General features: G+C 45.3%; 1 protein-coding gene across 1 annotated transcript in view; it reads left to right on the top strand.

Annotated features, from left to right (window-relative positions):
* The window catches only part of LOC309657189 (uncharacterized protein), a 357,540-nt gene that overhangs the window by 44,812 nt on the left and 285,375 nt on the right, over positions 1-27,353 (top strand). Inside the window, exon 3 of the mRNA XM_082454336.1 lies at positions 25,521-25,611. Within this exon, the coding sequence (XP_082310462.1) occupies positions 25,521-25,611 (91 nt within the window). The remainder of the gene's footprint in view (positions 1-25,520; positions 25,612-27,353) is intronic.

Here is a 27,353-nt window from a genome sequence, read left to right as displayed (position 1 = left end):
TTTTTCCTTTCGGAGCTCACAGTCTAGTGGGAGAGCGTAATGAGAAATACGCAAATTGTAGAAAAGTGAAAAATGCCGGGAGGGACTGGAGAGAATTCCTGGTTGGGGCACGCATCTGAAAAAGAAAGAAAATAGGCCTAAGATGAGGCTGAGTGGGAAGAATATTACTTCTGATGATGCGACTAAGGAAGGCCTCTGAGGCAGTGATATTTAAGTTGAGATCCAAGAGATGAGAAAGTGCCAGCAGGAGGCAAGTGGTGATTTCATTCCTGGCGAGGGAACAGCACGTGCAAAGGCCTGGAGGCTGGGGCATGTTTGGCCTGGTGGAGGAACTGAGCAAAAGGGCATTTTGACTGCAGAATGGTGAGCAGGGGCCAGGGGGGATGAGGTGAGCTTGATGCCTTAGGTAAGGGCCAGATCATGGAGTGGCTTTTCGACTTCATGTTAGATTCAGTGGGAGCATCAACTTGGAGAGTTGATAACTGGGGCACCTCGTGAGCTGAGACATGTTTTATAAAGATCACTGGCTGCTGTTTGAAGCGCCTCTGAGGGCGGTTGCCAGGTTGGAATGAAGTCTGTTACACAAATTGAAAATAGTTATACATTGAAGGTATTGTTCGCAAGAACTTAGAGGTACCACAAAAGATGATTTTAAAAATTGTCAGTTATTTTTGAAATTAGACCTGAGTAATATCTGACTTGGCCTTCCAGAGAGCTTGGTGGGGACATGTCTTATTACCTCATCTTGTCTTTGGTTTGTCACTGATGGGAGCTGACATCCTCACACCCTAGAAACAACCCAGTGGTCCTGTTGCCTCCCAGGCAGCTTTTAACTTGGTGGTGGGCTAGCGTCTCTGGGGAAAGCTGCCTCTTCTGGCTGTGGGGCTCTTGCCTCCCACCTGCTCTTCTGCCAACCCCTTCCCAGAGCCCACCCAGCTTTGCTTCAGGTCCTTTAAGTGGACCACACTGGAACCAAACCAAAGCTTAAGAGGAAAGAGGACAGCAGACATAGTGAGGTACCAGCCTCCTTCTGGGCACTGGCTGTTCCCTCTGCTGGAATGCTTTTCCTGCCCCACTCTCTTGCTACCCTGGGAAGCCTTCCTTCCTTGACCATACTCCTATGCCTGATCACCTTATTACATGCATACACGGGGCTATCTCTTTCCTTCAGAGTACATGATTCTGGTTTTTTAAAATTATTTATTTGTTTATTTGGCTGTGCCGGGTCTTAGTTGTGGCACGCGGGATCTTTAGTTGTGGCCTGCAAACTCTTAGTTGCGGCATGTGGGATCTAGTTTCCTGACCAGGGATCGAACCCGGGCCCCTTGCATTGCGAGCACGGAGTCTTAGCCACTGGACCACCAGGGAAGTCCCCATGGTTCTGTTTTGAATAATGCATGCATGAATGTATGTGATCATTTGATTACTGTTTCTCTCTCCTACTTGGCTATAAACTCTGTGAGGGGCGGGAACATGTCTGCGGTTGCTCTTCACATCACCCCAGTGTACCCCGTGCTTAACACTTTGGCGGTCGGGTTCTGCAGAGAACTGCTAGGCACAGACCGAAGCGTGGGAAGCCTGTGCGTGTGGGCGGCTCCCGAAGGCTGGAAGGCAAGGCTCTTTCTCCTGAGGGCCCGAGCTGGTCTGTTGTTGACAAATCCTCTGCAGACTTCAGAGAATCCAGTAAGATGGAAATGAGAGAGGGCTGGAATGCTGAACATTAGAGAGTGTTGGGAGATATTGGGCAGTTCCTGTCCTTCTAAACAGCAGGAACCCAGGACACCTGAAGTAATAGCCACCCTCTTACCTCCAGAGCAGGCCGCAGGGCACCTCCCTCTTCATTTCGCTGATCTCACTCCCACCTCTCACCTTTTACATCTTGGCTTCTATTCCCCCTGTTGGGATTTTCTAGAGAGGAGCCGGGGTGTGTTTGGTTTTTCTGTTCTATGCCAAGTCTTGGCTAGGGAGAGGAAGCTCTGCAATCAGGAGTGTTTTCCCTCCTCGGCTCCTTTGTGAGGACGCTGCTCTGAAAGAATGTCCCGTTTTATTGAAGACCCGAGCCAGCCTCAGCATGAGCCCTTATTTCACTTGGATTGTATTTATTTCCAAACGGTGCTGGGCAAACGCTTCTGTGTCCCCACTTCCCTGGAATGTCCTGCTGGACAACCTTTGGAATGAAAGCTTAGAATCCACGTGGCACTGGGTGAATAACTCAGGAGCTGTGTGGAGATGGGGTGGTGACAAGATGGCGGGAGGGTCTCTTCTTGGGTGGTCCCAGACTGGGATGCAAGCATGAGTACCCAAGTAGCCTTTCTCCTTGACCTCCCAATAAGAATAAAATAGCAACAGTCAGAGGTCAGAGTCTCAGATGTGTATGAAGACGAGGCAGGTGGAGCTCTCCTATAGTTGAAGGCTGTATCCTCTAGTTAGCCCCAGTCTCCACCACTCCCTTTTGCCCTGAAGATAAAAATGACTGCTAGTTTGAAAGGAACAGCCTTCTTAGGTGGTCACACAGCTTAGTTTCTGTTTTGGTTGTTAGGTGTTTTGGGTGGGGACTATGGTGAACCAGAAAGCTTGTGGCTACTCAGGAGGGCAGCTGCCTCAACTCAAGACAGTTGTTGCCTTGTGAGAAGGTGGACCCAATGTCACCAGATAAACTGGGTTTTCAAGAGAAGCTAGATATCTGGATTTGTATGTAAAATTTTCTAACTTTTAAATGTTGACCACAAACCCATGTTTTGGAGAATTGCGTGTGGGTCAAACAGAGCTTACCTGTGAGTTACCTTTTGACCAAGGGTTGGCAGTGTCCGGATCAACGCAAGGTGGGTCGTCAGGAGGGCTCCATTGCTTTGGATGGTAGAACCCAAGCAAATGGATGTAGATGAGAGAAGGATTTAAACCTAAAGAAGAGCTGCAGGGAAGCCACACAGGTAGTGGCGGGAGATGGGCTTTAGTCCAGGGAGGCCCCATCAGTCTACCTCACCGTGCCTCAGATTTCCGGTGTGTGAAATGCGACCAACGGCGTTTGTTTCTTAGAGCATTTCTGGGTGCTCTGTGCGGCGCTCAGTAGCTGTCACCCCCAGCAGGCGTCCCTTCAATGTGCTCAAACCGCACTTGGCGTGGCCCCTGGGTCTTCCTGCTGGTTTTTAAACAGCCCCATGCTCCCAGTCCCCAGGTGGGGCTCGGCTTTCCCCCTTGATGCCTAGGCATCCTTACGGTCCTGTCCCTCCTCTCTCTGCTGACTCTTTGAATTCCTTCCTTCCTCTTTACTTTTCCTGCCTCCATCTCCTCCAGGTACTTGCCACCTTTCCCCTGGTTTATGTTGTTTCCGTACCACCAGCCCTGCTTCCTCCCTAATCTCCCGACTCCTGACTCCTGTCTCCAGATGACTGACCTTGGAGGCGTAGCTCTGCTTGTGGCAATGTCTGCTTCCCCCCAGACCTACTGGTGGAGGGAGGTTCCTCAGCCTGACCTGTGAGCTCCCTGCAACCTGGCCTGCCATCACTTTCTCCATCTTCTCTGCTGCCGAGCTCTCCAGACTCCTCTCCTGTTCCCCGCCTCCCTCACCTCACCCATGCACCCAAGTCTCTCCAATCTACATCATTTCCTCAAATTTGCCATGTTCTTTCCAGGGTCCTGACACTTGGCACGTTCACTCTTCACTCTGCTAACCCTTACAAGGGCCTGCCTCAGATTTCTCTAGTTGCCTCTCTTTGTCTACACGCATCACACCCTAAACTCCTCGTCTCGTGTCCCAGCAGTCATGAATATACACAGGTGATGTGCGTACACTTGTCCGTCTCTGGCTTTCTTACTAGACTGAAGCTCCGGAAAGGCGGTATCAGGCCGGGCTGTTCTGTACATCTTTCATGTTCATTGAACGAATGTCGACGCCCCCTCGTGTCTCTTTGTACACCTCCCGCTGCAGAGAAACGGAAGGACTTGCTGTTCCCCACACACACTTCAGGTTCTTCTGTGCCTGGGCGCTGGCATCGTCTGCCTAGCTTTAAGTCCTCCTTCTGCCCACTATGGGCTGTACCACGTTGGACAGGTCACTTGACCTCTCCATGTCTTAATTTCTTCAACTGTGAAATGGAGCTGATAATAGTACCTACTTCACAGCTTCCCTGCCCCACCTCCAGTTAGCTGTGTTCCCCTGGGCCGCTTTGCCTCCCTGAGCTTGGGTCTCCCCATGAGTGAGGTGCAGATGGGGATGACGGTGTCATCGTCCCCATGTTGGGAGGAGTAAACGAGGGAACACAAGGCGGTGCTGGCCTGCTGCCTGGCACGCGTCCTGCGCAGTAAGTGATTTTTGCTGTTCTGATGGTCATTAATCTGGCGGTGGTTCTGGCACAGATTAGAGAGACCTGTGTTTCTGCTAATGATTCAGGGCCATCTGTGGGAGGTGAATTCGATTCTCCTGGGTCCATCCTGCACTAACCTTTTCATGGTTTGGTGGTTGGGGAGGAGAGGATTAGATGGGAAAGACCCTCAGTCTAGTACTTCTCCTTTAACTTGTTCTCAAGCACTTATTCCTCGGACCTGTTCATTGCCTTGAAAATAAAGAATTAGCTAGATAGACTTTTTTTTGGTCACTGGTGCAGTGTTGGGCCCCATATCCCCTTCCTCGGGGCGGCCTTCCCGGGCCACCCCCCCTGAGATCCTGTCCCTGGTCACTCTCCACCTCCTGCATGGAAGGAAGTTTCTTTCCTTCAGAGGACTTTTCCTGATTGATGACGTTATGGTCTGTCATCTTCCTTCCTAGACTACAAGTTCCATGAGGTCAGACTCTATGGTTCACTGCGGGAAGGGAATTGCAAGGGACGGAAGAAAAGAAAACCCTATAGAGGTTCTTAAATTTAAAGGTCTAGGATTTGGATCTGGTGTCAACTCTGGTCTGGAGGCTGGAAATGACAGGAAACAGGAAGGCATCTCCCTCCGAGTCAGTGCAGTGTGACCTGGCCACCGGTGGATTCTCTTAATTTCACACAGATCTTCCCTTCTGTGTAGCCTGTCAATTTCCAAGGAGGACGCAAAGCCTCCTCTCCCTGTTCCAGCCGAAGATGTTTTTCTCCTTTGTCAGCTCGTGCCTGTTTGGCGTCTGCTAGCCCAGCTGTCCCTGAGCCATCGCTGGATGACCTAGATCATGGTGGGAACAGAACAGGTAGTAGGAATAATAGCAACTAGCATTCACCTGTGGAACTTTTCCTTCATGCTCAGTAACTCAGTAAGGATTCTTACTGTCCCCATTTTATGGAGGAAGAAACTGAGGCTTAAAGAGCATAAGTTATTAGCCTAAAATCGTAAAATTTATAAGTAACAGGGCCAGCGTTTAAACCACATCATCTGTCTTAAAAGCAACTGCTCAGCTGCTGTGCTGCCAAGTTGCGGCAGACTTCAAATCACTGAAGTTTGGCTGTGGGATATGCTGTGGGCAGGGAGAGAGGGGGAGAAGGGGAAGTAAATGTTGCAGATTTATCTTCCTAATTTTCCTTGGCTTCGGCTAATATTAAAATTATTTCGAGCACTCCACTGACAAAGGCGGAAGAGAGAACCCAGTTCGATATTAAATATTTGCAATGGAAAATTCACAAAGTCTTTTTGAGTGGAAGATATTTCCGAGTAATTCCCATGGGACTAATTCGGCCAGTTGTTGCTTCTGCTGCGCGCTTCCTGTGGTTGCTTCACTGTTCTCAGAAATGAACATTCCTGACTTTGAAGTCCTGGGGTTACGCCGGGCTAGATGCTGAACTCTGCCTTGGTTTCCCCGGGCAATGCGTGAATAAAGGGGAGAGGGCTGTGCGGTGCACTTAGTTGCTGGCCTTGTAATTCGGGGCTTTACGAAAACTACATTAAGCCAGGCACCTCGAGGCAGGGAAGTGGGATCTGTCACAATCGTCATAGCCCCAGTAGCTGATGCTGAGCGCTGTGAACGGTGCTCAGTGCTTTACATGCCCCAGCTCTCCTAATTCTCACAACTGCCCTGTGGTCAAGGTCCTAGTAACCCTTAACCCTCTTTTATAGACTAAGAAAGAGAGGCTCAGAGAGGGTAAAGCTTTGGGTCCAGTTGGCATGTGGAAGAGCTGGGATAAGAAGCCAGTTCTGTTTGACTCAAAAAATCCCATGCCGCACAAACCACTGTGCTCTGTGCCAGAACCGTCTTCAGGACTTAGAACTGGTTGATGGCGGGCCTGGAGATCATTCCAGACCCCTGGCCACAGTGGGCCAGAATTGCCAGCACAGGGGAATGGGCGCTCTCCTTGTCTGATTGGGTTGGCCTGTCCCCTGCTGCATTCCCACGGGTGATCTTGGTTTGGCGTCCATCCAAGCAGGGAAAAATGAGAGTAGCTGCTCACTTGAAGTTGGTGGCCCACGCTGTGAGCCCTTTGGATGAGAAAACCCTTGAGTGTATGAAGTAGCCCTGTCCATTGCTTCATCACGGCCAGGCAGCCTGAATTACTGGTCACTCTGCTGGAGTCTGGTTTCCGACGAGGTAACATCTGGGAAGCAAACTCCAGGCGGACAGGGATTTTGTGAATTATGTTCACTGCCGTGTTCCTGGTACTGGGTACAGCATCTGGCATGTTGTGAGGCTTTGTACACATTGGTTGAATCTTCACTCCTCGCAGGTCTTTTGCTAACTGTGGACCCTTCCAGTCTGTCTCCCCTTCAGCCAGACTTTCTCATATGCAGCTCGCTTTGCATAAAATGCTGTTCCCTCTGCATAACAACATACTGTTCCCTACTCAGTGCCTGCCCAACTCCCTCTCCCCTTCAGCTTAAATGACACCCCTTTAGATTGGGCCCACCCAGATCTCCATGTAGCCTGGCCCCCGTGTCCAAATGGTGTCTCTCTGTTAAATTCTCTCATAACACCCTATACTTTTTCTACAAGGCACGTGTCCCAATTTATAATTATGCATATATGAGTGAGTGGAAGTGTTGAACGTCTGGCCTCTCAGTAAATCATTAGCTCCACGAGGGCAGAGATCTGTCTGTTTGGCTCCGTCTTGTCCTGCCAGGGTGTGGTAGGCACTCACTAAACGCCTGAGAATGAGTGGGGTCTTCACCCTCCCGTCTGACACCACGTTCTTGCCTCCGGAGTGATGGGTTCTAATGTATTGAATGTTTACAGCTGGATGAAGGTTTTTACCGCCCCCCCCACCCCCACCCACTTCATTAGCATGAATCAGACTCACTGCATCGTGGAAGGGAGTGGTTTCTTTTCCCTTTGGATCTGAGAACGCTCAGGTTTGTGGAAGGCTCTCGTCGTGACACCCTCATCATAGTTACCCATCCCTAGGCCAGGGGAGCCAGGGCTGCTGTTTTGAGGGCCACTGGCTATTTCCTGAGTGTCTTAGCATTCTTAAGAGTCATACATAAAGAGTCTTAGTTCTCAGCCATTGAGTCAGTTGGCAAGGTGAAAGAAGGTGTGTATCTGCAGACCTGCCTGACTCCCCCCCACCCCTCTCCCTCTCTCCTTTCCCCATCTCATGGTGTCTTCCTAGCTTTGAAATGAATGAAACTTGCACTAGAAGACGATGAAGAGGTTGGGAAAAGTCAAAGCCCATCATCCTTCTCATCAAGTGGGAGCTGGGTTAGTGCAGTCTGGGGTGAGCAGAGAGCTCTCCTGTGTGAGGCCAGAGCAGGAGGGAAGCATCGGAACAAAACCTTTAGCAGATGGGAGCTGTTGCTGGGCTCGAGTGCCCCTGCCCTCTCTCACAAGTGACCACTCTGAAGGGTAGGACCTGCAAGAGAGACCAGAAATCCTGCTCAGGCCCCTCCGGCCTGGCTCCATCCTCCCTTCCCCTTTCTTCTTATTGACGAGTGCCACTCAGGCTCATCCTCGCTTGGCCCTTCCTCATCGGTATTGGCTTTCAGCTTGCCCGGCCGACATCCTGTGGACGCTGCAGTTCAGACAAACAGCAAGATCATCAAAGAGCGGAGCATGAATGAAAAACTGCTTTATGACATGCCTTCAAAGTGTCCTTTTAGGAGTTCAAAGGATGTGGAGAGGAGGCAGGGGAATCAAAGGAGACGGGAGAGCAATGAACTCTCCAAGGAATCATTGGGTTTTTCATTGTATATTTTCTATGACGCTTGTGATGTAAAAATCAAAAGTAATCCCAGCCCTCAAGGGTTCTCTGTGTGCAGATCTGACGCAAAGAAGGAAACGACTCACCTTGCTGGTTGGAGGGCTTTGACCCCTGCCTTCTTAGTCACCTGTTTGGCATCTGCGTTTCCTGTTTGGACTTCAGTTGAATATTCTGATCTGGGAAGACTGTCCACAGATGAAGATTGAATGCTCCTTATGTCGTTCGATGGAGGTGAATAATTTACTCTGTGCAGAAACTCCCCATTACCTTTTGCATTTAAAACCAGGCCAGAGTCCAGCTATAGCAATGGATATGCAGAGCTCAGAAAAGATCTGGCATAGATTGTAAGATTCCAGAGACTTCTGTTCTGACAGATAGAAGGAGAATTGAGACTCTACTTGAGGCCGGAGCTGGACCTAATTAATAAACTCATGGGAACACCATTGATATTTTGATGCTGAAATGCCTTATGCCCAGTCCACTCAGAATGTTTTGGCAACTAACATAGTGCCATCCATGGAGGGTGCTTGAATGAAATGAATGAATGACCAAACAAATGGACAGCTCTGATTTGGTAACCCTAGAGTAGATTCTTTCATGGAGATGTTTTCTCTTCTTTTGGGGCCATTCAGGCTCAGAATACGAGGACAGTCTTGAGGATGAGAATTGAATTGCTATTTCAGTCAAGTTGCCAAGGGATTTCAACTGCAAGGGACAGATACCCCAGCTCAAACTGGATTGAGGTAGAGGAGTTTTGTTGGTTAATATTATTAAACACTCCAAAGAGAGATTTGATTTCTGGCTTGTCTGGTGCAATAGACTGAATGTTCGTGTCCCCACAAAATTCGTATGTTACAACACCTGTAACCCCCCAAGGTGATGGTATTAGGAGGTGAGGGTCTTTGGGAGATGATTAGGTCATGAAGGTGGAGCCATCAGGAATGGGATTAGTATCCTTATAGAGAAACTCCGGAAAGCTCTTTCACTCCTTCCACCATGTGAGGACACAGTGAGATGACAGTCACCAGATACTGAGTCTGCCAGTGCCTTGATCTTGGACTTGCCAGCCTCTAGAGCTGTGAGAAGTTTGTTGTTTATATGCTACCTAGTCTATGGCATTTTTGTTACAGCAGCTGTATAGAGTAAGACAACTGGTTCAAGGCTCCCTGAGAATGTCCTCAGGACTCTGTTTTACCCTCTCCACCTCTCAGCTCTGTTTTGTGTGTGTTATCTCTCTGTTTTCTGCAGATCAAGATGATGCCCTAGGGCACAGGAAGTACTGTTTCATGGTTAAGAACACAGTCTCGGGAATTCTGTGGTGGTCCAGTGGTAAGGACTCCATGCCTTCATTGCAGGGGGGGGCATGGGTTCGATCCCTGGTTGGGGAACTAAGATCCCACAAGCCACACAGCGTGGCCAAAAGAGCAAAACAAAACAAAAAACATGGTCTCTATAGCCAGAAGCAGTCTTGATTCAAATCCCCAGGCCATCACCTACTAGTTGCACAACCGTAGACATGTTTCTTAACATCTCTGTGCCTTAGTTTCCTTGTCTTTAAATGGGACGTGATGATGATGGTGATGGTGACAGTGATAGCTAAAATTTGTTGAGCACTTGCTGTTCTGCCTCGTGTTCTTCCAAGTACTCTATGTAAATAAATTCACTGATCTTCACAACCTATGAGGTAGGTGCTCTTAGTAGCCCCATATTATAGATGAGGAAACTGAGGCACAGAAAGTTTAAATAACTTGCCTGTTACACGACTAGTAAATGATGGAGCCAGAAGTTAAATCCAGATAGTCTGGTTCCAGAGTCAGTACTATTGATCTCCAAACTATGCTGCCTCGTATAATAGAACTTATAAACTCATGGGGTTGATGTGGGAATTAAATGAGACAGTATACATAAAGATACTTAAGGCAGTTCTTGGCACATAAGGGTCATCTTAAAAAAGAAAAAAAGCTGCCAGTAACTTTTGGCCCATATTCTGTGCTCTCAGTAACCACAGCAGGGAATGATTTTCTCTTCTAAGAGTTCCACAGAACTCTCAGAACTGAGTCTTGTGGACTCTTTTTTGAGTCATGTGTCCATTGTTGAACCAGTCGCTGTGGCCAGGCGATTGCGGTGTTCTGATGAGCCAGGCTGGTGCTAGGGGTGGAACTGACACCAGCTGAACTACATCAACTGAAAAGTGAAGGAGGGTTGTTTCATCAGAGTGAAGAAGCAGAGTTACTAGAGGTAGATGGGGAAATGAGAGAAGCCCTCTTATATCAAGTGTTCACATTGGCAGTAGAGGCTGTCTGGATTTCTCTGGGAAATCAGTTTGCAGCTGACAAACAAAAAGAGAAGGTGGTCAGAGGCCCTACCTCTAAGTCTCCTGAATCCTCCAGCGGGGGGTAGTGAGGGAAGAGTGATGAGTAGGTTTGAAAAGAAGTACCATCTCTAAGGCTCAACTCACTGTACCACTCAGGGCAGCACGCAGCAGTTAAGTCAGGAGGTGAAGTGCTAGTTCATCTGGATCTGCAGGAAGGTAAAGAGGACGTAATTACTCAGATGGCGTGTGGGCAGGCCCCAAGGCCACCTTGTGAGAAGTGCTGGGCAAGCATTTGCAACCACTAATGATGCCCCTGACAGCCCTGGTGCTGCTCAGAGATGGCGCCACCGGCCCCAGAGTGCCCATTCCCATGGTCCGGGGTGAGTCAGGCCACGCTGAAGCAGGGCCCCTGCCTGATTCACCAGTCCCACTTCCTCTACTTCCTGGTGGTCCCCACCTACACAGCCACCGCGCCCAGCTTAGCATTGACCAGTGGGTCCAAAATTAGCATCTGAGGCCAAAGTGGGAATTGTGGCCCAAGGTCCTGTGGGTGGTGGATGAATTACAAAGGGGCCTAGAGGTACAGATATCAGTTTACCAGTTTCTACTTAAGTCCCTACCAACCTCCACTTCCTGGGCGCTTCCTGTTGCTGGAGGCGGCGTGGAGGGACATTGCCTTCAGTGGCCAAGTCTAATAAGCAGCTGACTCCTGTCAACCATCTCAGGGTTACATCAGGAATGTGAGCGTGTGGTGGGTACCACTGCCATAAAAAGAGCTTGATGATAGATCCTCAGCTGCGTTCTCACAACTGCTTATTTATATGTGGGTCCACATCTAGTCAGTTCCGCACATTATTGCCCATGCTGCTTGTTCCAAAGTCTCCTCTCCTACCTTCTCTTCCCCCTTGCACTGAGGACCTTGCTTAATAATTCATTAAAGACAGCTTTCTCTCTCACAACTCTTTACTGAGGCCCCAGAACCATCTCCTTTTGCAGACCAGGTATTTCATCTGCAGTGTTTCCTTCTCTTCCCCCCGCCCCCCGACTTTATTAATGATCTATCTTTTCTGACTCCTTCCTTTAAACCTACGTTAAAATGACCCATCCTACAGGTAATCAACTTCCCTCAACTCTCCACTCTGCCTCTAGCTGTACCCTTTCTCTTCATGCAGTGTCTTGAAAGAGAAGTGTGCTTGTTGCCCTCACCTGTCAGTAGCTACGACAATCTGGTTTCCGCTTCTCCCACCCCAACCAATTTGGAGGTCTCCACATGTTTTTTTAAATATCAATTTATTTATTTATTTATTTATTTTTGGCTGCGTTGGGTCTTCGTTGCTGCATGCGGGCTTTCTCTAGTTGCGGCGACCGGGGGCTACTCTTCGTTGCGGTGTGCAAGCTTCTCATTGCGGTGGCTTCTCTTGTTGCGGAGCACGGGCTCTAGGCACGCGGGCTTCAGTAGTTGTGGCATGCAGGCTCAGTAGTTGTGGCTCGCGGGCTCTAGAGCGCAGGCTCAGTAGTTGTGGCGCACGGGCTTCGTTGCTCCGCGACATGTGGGATCTTCCTGGACCAGGGCTCGAACCCGTGTCCCCTGTACTGGCAAGCGGATTCTTAACCACTGTGCCACCAGGGAAACCCTTTCCACATGTTTTAAATGGTTCATCCCTATCAGTGAAAAAATATGGAGGATTTGCCTCAATGAATGAATATTCATTTGTAAATTACAGTTGACCCTTGAACAACATGGCTTTGAACTGTGCGGGTCTGCTTATACACAGATTTTTTTCAATAAACATGAACCACAGTACTACACGATCTACAGTTGGTTCAATCTATGGATACAGAGGGCCGACCGTAAAAGTATATGAGGATTTTCTACTGCGTGGGAGTCAGCACCCCTAACCCCTGCCTTGTTCAAGGGTCAACTGGGTATACATATGCTAATGTACACATATATTGTCTATACTATAAAATAGAAACCAAAATCAGTATTTTAAAGGATGGTTTATAGAAGTTCGAATATTTTCCCTAGTGGATAGTCTCCTCCATGCTTGTGTCTAAATACTGAGTTCAAAGGTTTTTTTTTTTTTCCAGCTTTGAGATATAATTGAATACAATAAAACCAATTTTCAGTGTACAAGTCAATGAGTTTAGATAAGTATATGAAGTCTTGTAACCACTACTCTAATCATGGTGTAAAACATTTCTATCACCCCAGAAAGATCTCTCATTCCTCTTTGCAGTTAATCCCTGACCTCTACCCCAGCGCCTGGAAACTACTGACTTGCTCTTAATTACTGTAATTTTGCCTTTTCTAGAATTTTATGTAAATTAAATCACATAGTGTGTAGTTTTTGTGTGTCTGGCTTCTTTCACTTACCATGATACTTTTCAGATTCATCCATGCGGCTGGTAGTTCATTCATTTTGATGAACTTAATACCAGTCTTTTAAATTTTGGACATTCTAATGGGTGTGTAGTGGTAGCTATTGTGATTTGCCATCGATATCTGCTCTTTGAAATATCTCTTCTGCCCATTTTATTTTTATCAGGTTCTTTCTTCTTACTGTGTTGTAAGAGTTCTTCATATATTCTGTATACATTTCTTTTATCAGATATATGTTTTGCAGATATTTTTTCCCAGTATGTAGCTTGCTTTTTTGTTTTCTTAAGTGTCCTTTGAAGAGCAAAAATGTTTAATTTTGATGAAATACGATGTATAAGTTTTTTTCTTTTATGGTTTATATCCTATTTTAAAAATCTTTGCCTAACCCAGTTCACTTAGATTTTATCCTATGCTTTCCTCTAGAGGTTTAATAATTTTAGCTTTTACATTGAAGTCTTTGATTATTTTGAGTTAAACTTTTTGTGATGTGAAGCAAGGTTTCTTATCTGTTTTTTTGCTTGCTTATTTATTTATTATTTGCATAGGAGTATCCAGTGGCTTCAGTACCATTTGGTGAAGAGATGGTTTTTTTCCTCATTGAATTGCTTTGAGAAATTCAGTTGAAAATCAATTGACCATAAATACATGTATCTATGACTGGATTTTATTCTGTTTCATTTATTTGTATGGCTGTCTTTATGCCCATAACAGACTGTCATGATTTCTGTAGCTTTATAATAATTCTTGAAATCAGGTAGAGTAGTCCTTCAACTTTTTCTTTGTCAAAATTGTTTAGACCTTTCTACTTTTTAACGTGTTTTAAAATCTGTCATATTGCTATTTGTTTTTTATTGGTTCCATCTGATTTTTGTTTTGTTTTTTCTTTCTGTATTTTTTTGGATTAAGTGTTTTTAATTTTTTAGCAACTTTATTGAGGTATAATTTAAATACCATAAATTTACCCATTTTAATACAGCTCAGTGATTTTTAGTAAATTTACAGAGTTGTGCAACCATCACCACAGTCTAGTTTTAGAATATTTCTAACACCCTAAAAAGATACCTTGTGCCAATTTGCAGTCGATATGATTCCATTTTATCTCCTTTATTGGTTTAATAATTTTTTAAAAAAATTAATTAGTTTATTTTTGGCTGTGTTCAGTCTTTGTTGTGGTGTGCGGGCTTCTCATCGGGGTGGCTTCTCTTTGTTGTGGAGCACAGGCTCTAGAGCTCAGGCTCAGTAGTTGTGGTGCATGGGCTTAGTTGCTCCGCGGCATGTGGGATCTTCCCCGACCAGGGCTTGAACCCGTGTCCCCTGCCTTGGCAGGTGGCTTCTTAACTACTGCGCCACCAGGGAAGTTTTCATTTATTGATTTAATTGACTGTACCTCTTTTTATTTTTTTTCAGAGGTTCCTACAGGTTTTACAGTATACATCTTTAACTAACCACAGTCTTTTTTTTTTAACATCTTTATTGGACTATAATTGCTTTACAATGGTGTGTTAGTTTCTGCTTTATAACAAAGTGAATCCACTATACATATACATATATCCCCATATCTCCTCCCTCTTGCATCTCCCTCCCACCCCTCTAGGTGTTAACAAAGCAACGAGCTGATCTCCTTATGCTATGTGGCTGCTTCCCACTAGCTCTCTGTTTTACATTTGGTAGTGTATATATGTCCATGCCACTCTCTCGCTTTGTCCCAGCTTACCCTTCCCCCTCCCCATGTCCTCAAGTCCATTCTCTACGTCTGAGCCTTTATTGCTGTCCTGCCCCTAGGTTCTTTAGAACTTTTTTTTTAGATTCCATATATACGTGTTAGCATATGGTATTTGTTTTTCTCTTTCTGACTTACTTCACTCTGTATGACAGACTCTAGGTCCATCCACCTCACTACACATAACTCAATTTCGTTTCTTTTTATGGCTGAGTAATATTCCATTGTATATATGTGCCACATCTTCTTTATCCATTCATCTGTCGATGGACACTTAGGTTGCTTCCATGTCCTGGCTATTGTAAATAGAGCTGCAATGAACATTGTGCTACATGACTCTTTTTGAATTATGGTTTTCTCAGGGTATATGCCCAGTAGTGGGATTGCTGGGTCATATGGTAGTTCTATTTTTAGTGTTTTAAGGAACCTCCATACTGTTCTCCATAGTGGTTGTATCAATTTACATTCCCACCAACAGTGCAAGAGGGTTCCCTTTTCTCCACACCCTCTCCAGCATTTACTGTTTGTAGACTTTTTGATGATGGCCATTCTGACTGGTGTGAGGTGATACCTCATTGTAGTTTTGATTTGTATTTCTCTAATGATTAGTGATGTTGGGCATCCTTTCATGTGTTTGTTGGCAATCTGTGTATCTTCTTTGGAGAAATGTCTATTTAGGTCTTCTGCCCATTTTTGGATTGGGTTGTTTGTTTTTTTGATATTGAGCTTGCATGAGCTGCTTGTAAATTTTGGAGATTAATCCTTTGTCAGTTGCTTCATTTGCAAATATTTTCTCCCATTCTGAGTGTTGTCTTTTCTTCTTGTTTATGGTTTCCTTTGCTGTGCAAAAGCTTTTAAGTTTCATTAGGTCCCATTTGTTTATTCTTGTTTTTATTTCCATTTCTCTAGGAGGTGAATCAAAAAGGATCTTGCTGTGATTTAGGTCATAGAGTGTTCTTCCTATGTTTTCCTCTAACAGTTTGATAGTGTCTGGCCTTACATTTAGGTCTTTAATCCATTTTGGGTTTATTTTTGTGTATGGTGTTAAGGAGTGTTCTAATTTCATTCTTTTACATGTAGCTGTCCAGTTTTCCCAGCACCACTTATTGAAGAGGCTGTCTTTTCTCCATTGTATATTCTTGCCTCCTTTATCAAAAATAAGGTGACCATATGTGTGCTAACCACAGTCTTTAAAGGAACATCATACCATTTCAGGTTTAGTATAAGAATCTTAGAACAGTTCATTTCCACCTTTCCCCCTTCCTCCTTTTGTGCCATTGTTATCATTCATTTTGTTTCTGCATGTGCTGTGAACCCCTCAAAGCATTGTTGTTAAATATATTTCCTTTAAACAATTGCTTCTCTTGTAAGGAGATTTTTTTAAAGTAAGAAAAAAGTATTTTATATTTCCCTACATATTTTTCATTTCTGGTGCTCGCCATTCCTTTGTGTAGACCCAAATTTACATTCGCTGTCATTAACCCTCTGAAAGACTTCCTTTAGCATTTCTCGTAGTGGTGGTCTGTCCATGATGAGTTCTTTCATTCTTTGTTCAAAAATGTCTTTATTTGACCTGTGTTTTTGAGCAGTAGTTTTGCTGGGTATAGAATTCTAGGTTAACACTTGGTTTTCTTTCAGTACTTGAAAGATATTATTATCTTCTGGACTGCATTGTTTCTGAAGTGTGCTATCGATTTTTAGTCCTTTTTGTCTTTTTTTTTTTTTTCCTTTTCTAGCCATTCAGACTTCTTTCTCTTTCTCACTGGTTATAAGCAATGTGATTATGATACACCTTGGTGTGGTCATCTTTATGTTTTCTTATATTTGAGATTTGTTGAGCTTACTGAATTTTATAGGTTTCATTAAGTTTGGAAAATTTTGAGCCATTGTTTTTTCAAATACATTTTTATTCCCCCACTCATGTCCTCTTTTCTTGGACTCCACTTACAAGTATAATAGCCTACTTTATGTGTTCAGTAGCTCACTGATGACTCTTTTTATTTTGCAGTGTTTTTTTTTTTTTTTCCCCGTCAGTATTTCATTTTGGATGGTTTCTGTTGCTGTGTCTTTAAATTCATTAATTTTGTTTTTTCCCCTGCAATATCTAATCTGCTGTTAACACCATCAAGTTTATCTTACCTCTTGCATTGTAGTTTTCATCTATAGAAATCTGACTTAAAACTTTTTTTCTATCTTTCATGTCTCTCCTTAACATGCTCCTGCTTTCCTTTAACTTTCTTAAGCTTATAGAGTATAGTTATAATACTGTCTTAATGTTTTTGTGTACTGTTTCTATCATATGTGACATTTCTGGGTCTGTTGTTTTTCCTTCTTATTATGGGCTTTATTTTCACTTCTTTGCATGAATTTTTGATTGGATTCCAGATATTGTAAATAATTTTGAGTGCTGGAATTTTTGGTGCTCCTATAAATGCTGTTGGGCTTTGTTGTTCTGGGGTGCTATTAAGGTCTTTGGGGTTAGTGTGATACTTCTGAGGCTTGCTTTTCTGCTTTGCTTGGGTGACTCCAGAACAAACTTTAGTGTAATCCAGAGGTTGGCAAAGTGTGGCCCACAGGCCAGCTGCCTCTTTTGGGAAGTAAAATTGTTTTGGAACACAGCTACACCCGTTTGATGACATATTATCTGTGATATGTTTTATGTTGACATACTTTATGCTCCAACAGCAGAACTGGGTGATTGCAGCAGAGGCTGTATGGCCCACAGCCTAAAATACTGAGTATCTGACCCTTTAAGAAGTTTGCCAACATCTGGTTTAAGCTAATTGGGGCTCTGTATTGAAGCAACACCCTCCTGAGGACCTTCCTGATATTCCATGTATTAGGAATTCTTTCCTTTCTTGTCAGTTGGAATGTGAACTACTCTTGGCCCCATATGAGCCTCTGGGGGTTGTTCTATCTGCTTCATTAGCGCTTCCTGCACTGCAGCCTGGAAATGCTTTTCAGGCAGTGAGCTGGGGCACCCTTAGGGTTTAATCTATTTGTTTCCCTTCTCTCAGGGGATCATTATCTTGTGCTTTCTGTTGTCCAGTGTTTGAAAACTGTTGTCTCATAAATCTTGAGTGTTTTTCTATTTGTTGAAGGTAGAGTCAGTCTCTGTTGCTCCATCATTGCTGGAAGTCAACATCCCTCAACTTTCTCATGTTAACTTTTTCTTGCCTGATTGGAAGAGTAATGTGTTTATAACCTACTGATTTCTCTGCAACGTTGGATCTGATTTGCCACTCCTGACTTCTGTAATTTGTCTACTTTCACAAACGTATCTCCCCCATCTGTGATCTGTTTCTCCTCTTCTTTGCTGGCTCTGCCTCTTCTTTCTGCCTTAAATATTAGGATAGCTGACAGTGCTAACCCTGGTCTGTCCCCCTTCCTTTATCCTCCTGTAACTTCAACCACCATCCGGATAGGGATGCAATAAATGCTTAGGGATTTAAAGTACAGCTTGGAGTTGTTCAGTCCTGGATTGAAATCTTGGTTCTACCGTTTGTTGTAATGTGGACAAACTCAAGTTCTCTGGGAGTTAATAAGAATAATGTCTATTTTTTTTTTGGTGCCCTTAATATATACCTGGTGATGCACTAAGTATTTTGTTCATGTCATCTCTAACCCTTCACAACAATTCTATGAGGGAGATACTTTTGTTATACCCATTTATAAATGGGAAAGCCAAAGTTCCAAGAAGTTAAGTCACTTTTCCCAGGTGCACAAGCCAGAATTCGGACCCATATCTGTCTGACCAGACTAGGCTGACCACCTGCCCTGGTTTTGCTGAGATTCCCCTGGTGTTATAACTGAAAGTCCTCACTAGGAAACCCCTCAGTCAAGTGTGTTTGGCCACGCTAGTAAATTGCTCTGCTCTCCCTGGATCTCCTCTCTTCTCTATACCCGCTTAATACTTTTTGTGTAGTTTAAACTCTGTCAATGCATGTGAACCACTTTACGTAGCGCCTGACATATAGTAAGGGCTCAAAAGTGGGAGCTGTTACTACTATCCGCATTTCTAACCTTTCTGAATCTCTTGCAGCAGGCATTGGTTATTCTGATTGGAGGCCCACTAGCTGAGCATCATTCTTCTGTACAGGGAATCTCCCCCCTTATGAGGCAGGACCCATTTCCGACTCCAGAGACTAACCCCCACTCCCTGTCCCCAGCCTGGTAGCTAGAGCACAGGCAGGTGGCCCAGGCCCTACTTGTGACCCCAGCTCTGATCAGAAACAGGGCCCATGCAGAATCCGTCCTTTTGAGGATGGCAGTGGCGGCTACATTCAGAATTCAGCAGTGTCCTGGAAGCAGAGTCCTGAGTCAGAGCTGTGAGGTACAGTCTGTTTCCAGTGGTTTCCACAAGGGGTTCCTCACTGGACCAGATTAGGATGAATTTAATGCTTGCTCCTGGCTGCAGAGGTTCCAATCTCGGTTCCGTGGCCGGTCTGGAAATTCTGTGAATTGCCAGATCTCCTTTAGTAATTTCCTTATCTACTTGAATTAGCCGGAGTTTAGCTTGCTTTTCTCTGCAGCTGAGAGCTCTCACTGATACCTGTACCGTCTGGATGTTGTGGGCGTTTCAAACTTAGTGGGTCCCAAACAGAACTCATTCCCTTCCCTCAGGGACCTACAGCATTTTGCCCTGAATCTTGAGCACATTTCCTCAGTACATACTGGATTTATGGAATTAGAAACCATAGTCACCTTCAACTCCTCTTTCCTAACCCCAGCCCCCTCAGTGTTTACCAAGGGAGGGTCCACCTCCCCTGGCTTTTCCTCAGTATTTGCTGCCGCTGTCTTCACCCAGGCCTTGTGGCCTCTTGCCTTGATCATGGCACAGCCTCGGATCTGGTCTTCTTTCTGCCATTCTCAGGGCAGGAAGCAGAGAATGTCCGGCATGGCTTGCGAGGGTGGAAGATGAGGACAGAACGCAAGAGAGACCAAGGGGGATGAGGGTAGATTCAAACCCGAGAAATTCATGCCTGGAGTGGAAGAGGAAAAAAAACTTTCTTTAAGGGTTTGAAAGGAGAAGGAGTAAAACGGTTGTTTCTTATTATTCACAGATTCTGTAGTTGGAGTTTCACCTACTCACTAAAATTTGCGACCCCCAATCAGTGCTGGTGATGCTTTTGTGGTCATTTGGGACGTGATCAGAGTGGAGAAAAATTTGAGTCCCCTGACATGCACGTTCCCAGCGGAGGTGGGACAAGGTGACACTTTGCCTTCTTTTCAGCTCATGTACAATAAATGTGTCCTTTTTGCATTCTGTTCTGTGTCACATTTTTGGTACTTTTTCTTGGTGATTACGCTGTGTAAAATAGACCCCCAGCATAGTGTGGAAGTGCCGGCTAGTGTTGCTAAGTGCAAGAAGGCTGTGATGTGCCTTATGGAGAAGAGAGGTGTGTCAGATAAGCTTCCTTCAGGCGTGCGTTACAGTGCTGCTGACCCTGAGTTTAATGTTAATCAATCATACATATTAAACAAGGTCTTAAACAGAAGCACACATAAAACAAAGAACGTATTGATCAGTTGATGAAATGTGACAAGAGGCTCACAGGAACCTAACCATCTATTTCCCTTAGGAACCGTGGTTCACTTTCATTAATTCAGTGTTCCCGGTGACTGTATGGCACAGAACTCCTGTGAATAAAAAGAACCAACTGCATTCTGGCGCTCACGTTCAGCCCCTTGATCCTTAACAGTGCTCGATATGGAAAATGGGAAGCGGCTCATTGCATCCCCAAGTTTACCCTCCGGGAAATGATTATATCAGTCAGGATTCAACCAGAGAAGCATAAACCAGTAGGAGATATCTATTCTAATAGATGTATTACAAGGCTTATGTAATTGTGCAGGTTGGCTAAGTGAGCCCCAAATCCGTAGGGAAACCATCAGGAAGGGAAGATGACAAGCCAGCTAGAACCCCCTGGGCATGGCAGAAGCTGTTGTCCATAGCAGTCAGAAAGGGAAAATCCAGCAAAGCAGTTGTAGATCCAGCTGCTGTTGAAGTCTCTTTCTCTGCGAAAAGCTCAGTCTCTCTTAAAGGCTCACCTGATTAGGTTGGACCCATTGAGGATAATCATCCCTCCTTGTTGTCAACTGAATAGAGCCTTTGATCACATCCGTAAAATCTCTTCACAGAAGTACCCACATTAGTGTCTGAATCCTTGGGAGAAGGTGTGTGCACACCACAAGCTGGCCTCTGCCCTCTTCTGTCCGTGTCACTGAGTCTAGCCAAGTTAACACCTCTAAAGATCATCACCGTGATGCGTCAAATATAAGTTCTGATGCAGCTTATTTCTCAGAGTTGGGATGATGGGTTCTGTGTGAGTCAAGTCACGTGACTTCACTTGGCTATCTTCAAATCAATCAGAGTTTTATTCAACCTCCACCTCTCTCCTAGGACCAGGCACCATTCTAAGTGTTTTCCATAGAGGAAGGTACTTTGACAACATCCTTGTTTTATGTGTGGGGACACTTAGGCACAGAAGTTAGCTGACTCAGTTAAGTGATGGAGCCGGGATTCGATCCCAGGCAGTCCTGTGCTCTGCCCCTTCATGCTGTGCTGAATCTCAACATGGCATTGCAACAAGTCATTTCCATTCTGGACTCCGACTTGTTTTGGGAGGGCAGGGTCTGTACAGGACCATATGGGAACTTGTGGGCTTTGGTGGTCTGGTGGCAGAGGGGGAATGCTCTCTTGTTGGGGACATTAGTGTCCCTTGTAAGGGTTGGGCTGTTAGACTCTACTTGCAGAACTCTGGTCACTCTGGCTTTTCTCCTGGGGCATGTGCCGCCCAGAGTCCCTTGAATCATCTCAACCTCTGTTTTACAGATTCTCCATTTACCCCACACTCAGGCCTTATTCCACAGACACTGTCCCAGATGTTTCCTGAAGTTTCAGCTGCATCTCCTGGCCAGGGTTAGACCCTCCCCATAACTTTCCTATAGGGCTCTGGCCATTCATGCACCCAAGCAACCAGTATGGGGGCATTTACCGTGTGCCAGGCACCTTGCTAGGTTCTGGGGATACAGCTGTTCATAGGACAGACAAGCCCTCAATGCCTTCAAAGCCATTACATCCCCAGGTCCCAGAGAAAAGGCCTGGGGAGTAGGAATGCCTGTCAAACAGGAAAGCTGGACCCGCTAAGCCTTGCATACTGCCTTTCTTCCTCATTCAGCAGTTATTTGCAAGTTTGTGTGTTTCTCTTTTCGTAGGTGAACACATTAAAACAATTTTACATCGTTAAGAGTTCTTCTTCTTCATCTTCCTTGCCCCTTTTCTCCCCTGCCACCCCAAAGGTGACCCTTATCCATTTAATGCCTATCTTTCCAGATCTTTCTTTCATGTGTTTATAAACAAACATGAATACATTGTATGTGAAAGTGTTTATAATTGCACACAACAGTCATTCCATAAATGCTTATTGGTGAATGAATGGATGAGTTTCCACATGTGTTTCTCCCAATTTCCTTGCTGCCCTCCCCGATTTCTGTACCCTCTCTGGGCACAGTGGCTACACAGATGAGGAGAGTAGGAGCTCTGGATTCCTGGTTTTCCTTGTGAACCATGTTGTCTGGATGTGGACAAAAGAGCTTGCTGTCAGTGTTAATTAGCTCAGGCTGCCATAACGAAATATCGCAGGCTGGGTGGCTTAAACAGCAGACGTTTATTTCCCACGTCTCTGAATGCTAAGAAGTCCAAGATCAAGGTGCCAGCGTGGCTGATTTCCAGTGAGAACTCTTCTGGGCTTGTAGACGGCTGCTTTCTGGTTGTGTCCTCACATTGTTGGGGGAGATAGAGAGATTGAGAGATCTCTTCCTCTTCTTAGAAGGCCACAGTCCTATTGGATTAGGGCCCTACGCTATGGTTTCATTTAACCTTCATGACCTCCTAAGGACCCTTTCTCCAGATACAGTCGCATTGGGGTTTAAGGTTTCAACATCAGGATTTTTGGGGGCCACAAGTCAGTCCATAGCACTGTCTATGATGTCTGCATATACCTCAGGGCCACCACATACAGAGCTGGGCTGCTCCAGTGCCCTGGTTCAGGCTCTGCCCCCAGCGGGCATGCTCTAGGATGTTCACTGATGCATGCATTTCTTAGAGTAGAACTACTTGCCTTGGGACCTGGGGGAAGCTGAGGCCCTCCCAATGGCCTCCATCCCTAGCATTCCATGTGAATTAGTGGAAATTTCAGCCACCACTTTGTGAATGGTTCCAGATGTGCACGCTTGGGGAGAGTGAGATGGCTGGAAAGCCAAGCTTGAATTAAAAGTTCAATTAAGCTTGGGATGGTAGATAGCTTCTATCTCCTAAGGATCCAAGAAGGGGGAACAGGAGTATCATGAGATGCCTCGGGCCTTTTGAAAATGGGGGCTAGCTCGACGCCTTGATGAAACAAGTGGCATGCGAAAGTAGAATAATTAACTTTGTCCTTGGCTCAGATTTTGGTCGGTTTTAAAGGCTCAGAAGGACAAAGAGGCAAGAGAAGGAAATAGAGTCCACACAGAGTTGCTGAGAAGGGAGAAGAGTTCACTGGGAGATTGAGGGCTAATTAGTTTTCGGAAGGCGGTTTCAAAGGAGAAACTGTCGGGTGTCCACAGAGATTCTGTCGTGGGCACTGTGAGTCACTGGGGGTGGCTCTGAGACACATTCATGTAGTGGTTCGGATGCTAGGGTGAAAGAGGGTGATGCAGGGTTTTAGGGGGATGGAGTGGATGACATTTGTGGAAGAATGTTGGGGGGAAAGGAGCTGCTGGCTCGATGTGGCAAGAATGCTTACAAGGCAAGCCAAACACGAAGACTGTGTGTTATCCAGAAATGAAATGTCTGCTTGATGTGGCCCAAACATGTGGCAAATGGGACTGAAAGTTAGATCAGGAAAAACCAAAGGGTTGATGGAGTAACAGGAGGAATGTGAAGCTGGTAACCTGCTGTGTGGGTGGGTCGACTTACAGCAGCTGTGAACTTGGACTTGGGGACAGTTGTTCAGTGTGGGGCATCCATTCCAGGTACCTGCAGTGGGGACAATCACCGTGCGTCGTCAGGTAGTGTAGAAAGAATGTACCAGGATGGTTAAGATCAGACAAACTCCAGCACTTTCTATGGGCAAGTTATAATCTCTGCAAGCCTCGGTTTCCTCACTGGTAAAGGTGGATAAAAATAGTACCTACCTATTAGGGCTGTTGAGAGGACAAACTAGGAAACGCCTGGTAAATGCATGGTAAATGCTTAACAAATGTTAGCTGTAATTTCACAGTTAAGCAATACAATTTGTGTCCTTGTGATAAGGAAGGACATTTTTACTTCACTTTCTTAACTCACAAAGAATAGGCACGTGGAGAAGGAAATAAACAGAACACAGGTGCAATCAAATGGATTTTAGCCAAAGTCAGGCCAAAGAGAGCAGAGGAGAGGGCTCAAGCTGTGGTAGAGTGTTTATCAGTTAGGAGAGGGAATTGAGTAACACAGGAATGGGAGGATCGAAAGGGAGAGAAAGGAGAAAAAGGAGGGAATGTTATCATTCTGTTACTCTGGCTGTCAGCAGCTTGGGTAGAGCACCCACTCTGTACAGCGTGCCCCGTTAGATAGGGGGTTACATGGGGATAGATGGACCGGCCCTGTCACATGGTCCTCATGGCCCACCTTGTCGTGATTGGCAGAGTGAGTGTAGCAATGACAGAAGAAGTAAATCCTGGACACGGGCAGAAGCACTAGTCCAGCAGAGGCCTGATGCTGCCTGACTGAAGGCCCGTGCCCTCAGGGACTCTCTGTGTATCCAGGACAGGACTGGAGTGCCCACTTCTGTACTGCAGTGTGCCAGGTGCTCTATGAAGCATGCAGCCTGACCTCTGATTTTAGTCCAAGTTCAGAAGAAAGTACGTGGAGAGAACATTCAGGAGGCTCTGATGAAATTCCAGGAGAAAGGGGATGAACCCCAAACAGGGGCCAGTGGGATTGAAAAAGAGAGGACAGATGCAGGAGCCAGGGACACAGTGTTGGCAGATATCAGCAGGACTCAGCGAGAATGGGAGAAAGGGCAAGAAGCCCAAGGGTCTGCCTTGGGCGACCAGAAAGTCCTTTTGGCAGAGCTGGGGACACTGGAGGAACTTGGACCAGTGGTCCTCATATTTTAGGGTGTTTGAGTCACCTGTAGGGCTTAATGCTACAGATTCCTAGCACCCCTCCCAGACCTACTGAGTCTGAATTTCTGCATTGGGCCCGGAATCTGCCTTTTTTAGCAGGTACCCCAGAGGCTTCTGATGTAGGTGGTCTGCAAGTCACGCCTTGAGAAATGCTGGATGAGAGAAGATAAACATCTTAGCCTGGCCCTGCGGAAAGCAGAGTCTGAGGCAAGGGCTAAGGCACTTAAGCTTTATCAGGGAGGTGAAATCCCAGGAGTGGGAGGGGAAGTGGGGAAGATGCAGTAGGACACGTGGAATTTTCGTGCTGGCCACCATTTCAGAATAAGCCGTGAAGGATCAGGCGGCTGACTCGGCATGGGGGCTGCTGCAGGCAGCTTGCAGGAGGAATCGCGCCTCAGTGTAGTTGCGGGGTGATGGATATAGGGGAGTCTGGTTCTCTCCCCGTCCCGCCTGACCCCTGTTTCCCGTGGGTGAAAGTCACTGCACCGGAGCTCACTCCCCTGCCTTTCAGAATTGTGTCAACTGTCCCCTTGGTGACTTCTCAGGAGGCCAGGTCCCATACCCCTGGCAGTAGAGGGGCAACCAGGGTGGGCAGGGTGCTGGCCTAGAGAGAAAGGAAGAAGGAAGCAGTGAGAAGGGGCCCAGCTTTGTCTCCCAGTAGAGGAGGGAAGTCAGGCTGGGAAAGGTGGATTGCCAGTTCCCGTAATGAATTAGAGTTTTGAAGCTGGAGAGTAAGAAGAAAGATTTCTAGGGAAATGATCTAAATGGAATTACGTTAACAATGGCAATAAGAAAGGAAGAATTTGTATCCATAGTAAATGTCTTTAAATTCTTCTTTGTTTGTATTTCTTGCCTCAGAAAAACTTCCATTAAAAGAGGACACCAGTGGTCAAATGACACGTGTGAGCGGTGGCGAGTTTTGGCAAAAGGGAGGCGCCAGAAATTCAAGGTATCACCTGTGTATTTTTTTATCCTGAATTAAGTTTTTCCCTTCTCAGCCCAAAGTTCTAGTAAAAGGTTCCACTTGGATTAAAGAGCAAATGAGTTTGTGAATCTCATTCAAAATCCCACATCTTTTTTCCTCTGAAGACCTGTAAGTTCCTAAGATGCTCTGAAAGGAATTTAAAACTAATAATTGTAATTCTTAAGGGCTGCCAGTGGCCTATGGGATTCCAGAGAGTAATAACCTCATTTAACATTTACGTGAAGCTTTCTGTCTGAGTGTTACCAGAACTTGGTTAACAGTACACACTGGCAAATGCATTAATCTGTCATAGAAGTAGGGGGGATTTAGTCACAGGAAGTTTAAATAACCGATTGTGTCGTGTAAGGAGCCAACAACGAATAGATGCTTAGATTTATTTTCTGCTGTCATCATGAACAGAAGTATTTTATCATCCTGAATAAAAGTATTTCAGATGGCTATGAGATCAGATCCTAGGAAGAAAATCAGATCAGATCTCTTGATAGTCATAAAGATGTTGGTAACTCAGTGGTGACAAGTTGATTTTAGTTTGTATGTGCATGATGTCTGGGGGCAGGAGGTAAAAATTTGCAGCTGTTGTTTATTTATCTATTCATTTATATATCTAATTGAAGTATAGTTGATTTACAATGTTGTGTTAATTTCTGTGGTACAGCAAAGTGATTCCATGTATGTGTATATACACTCTTTTTCATATTCTTTTCCATTATAGTTTATTACAGGATATTGAATGTAATTCCCTGTGCTATACAGTAGGACCTTGTTGTTTATCTAGTCTCTATATAATAGTTTGCACCTACTAATCCCAAACTCCCAATCCATCCCACCCCGCCGCTCCTCCTTCTTGACAACCACAAGTCTGTTCTCTGTCTGTAAGTCTGTTTCGTAGATAGGTTCATTTGTGTCATATTTTAGATTCCACATATAAGTGATATCATATGGTATTTGTCTTTCTCTTTCTGACTTCACTTAGTATCATAATTCTAGGTCCATCCATGTTGCTGCAAATGGCATTATTTCATTCTTTTTTATGGCTGAGTAATATTCCATTGTATATATGTACCACATCTTCTTGATTCATTCATCTGTGGATGGACATTTAGGTTGTTTCCGTGTCTTTGCAATAGTGAGTAGTGCTTGCAGCTGTTTTTAATACAATCACGGTGCTTGTGAGTAGAGGTAAAGGATGGGTGAGGATGGGTAGATAACTCATGATTTGAGGTAGAAGTTAAAGGACAGACAAATGAATAAAGTGTGGATTATTAAGTGCCTGTAGTCAATGACGTTACTTTGAATTAAGAAGTAAAGAAAAGGTTTTGAGCAACTAAAAGGGCAAAATGGGGAATAGGAAGAAATGCCACGCTAGCATCATGTAAAGAAAGAAAAGGATGAGGAAAGAGAGAGGGATTATTGCAGGAAGTAAATGTAGTCCATTAAGGAATTTATTGCAAGAGATATTGGCCATACAGAAAGAAGACTCATGAGCTGCATGTTTTAGAGAGAGTGATTATTGGGGACTGGATCTATAATGCTCATGCAACAAAGTTTTACTGAGCAACAGGTACATACACGGCACTGAGACAGCAATGAGAAGAGTTTGTGTCTTGCTTCCTTGGTCACGTCTTTCCTCTCTGGACCATCAGGTACTACATACCGGTTTAGAAAAAGAAAGACAGAAAATATGGTTAAAAAGGATTCTTTGTCCA

This window comes from Balaenoptera physalus, assembly GCF_965194825.1.
Source record: "Balaenoptera physalus genome assembly, chromosome: 3".
NCBI lineage: Eukaryota > Metazoa > Chordata > Mammalia > Artiodactyla > Balaenopteridae > Balaenoptera > Balaenoptera physalus.
Note: the sequence above shows the minus strand (reverse complement) of the source record. Positions and strands in the feature narration are given on the sequence as shown.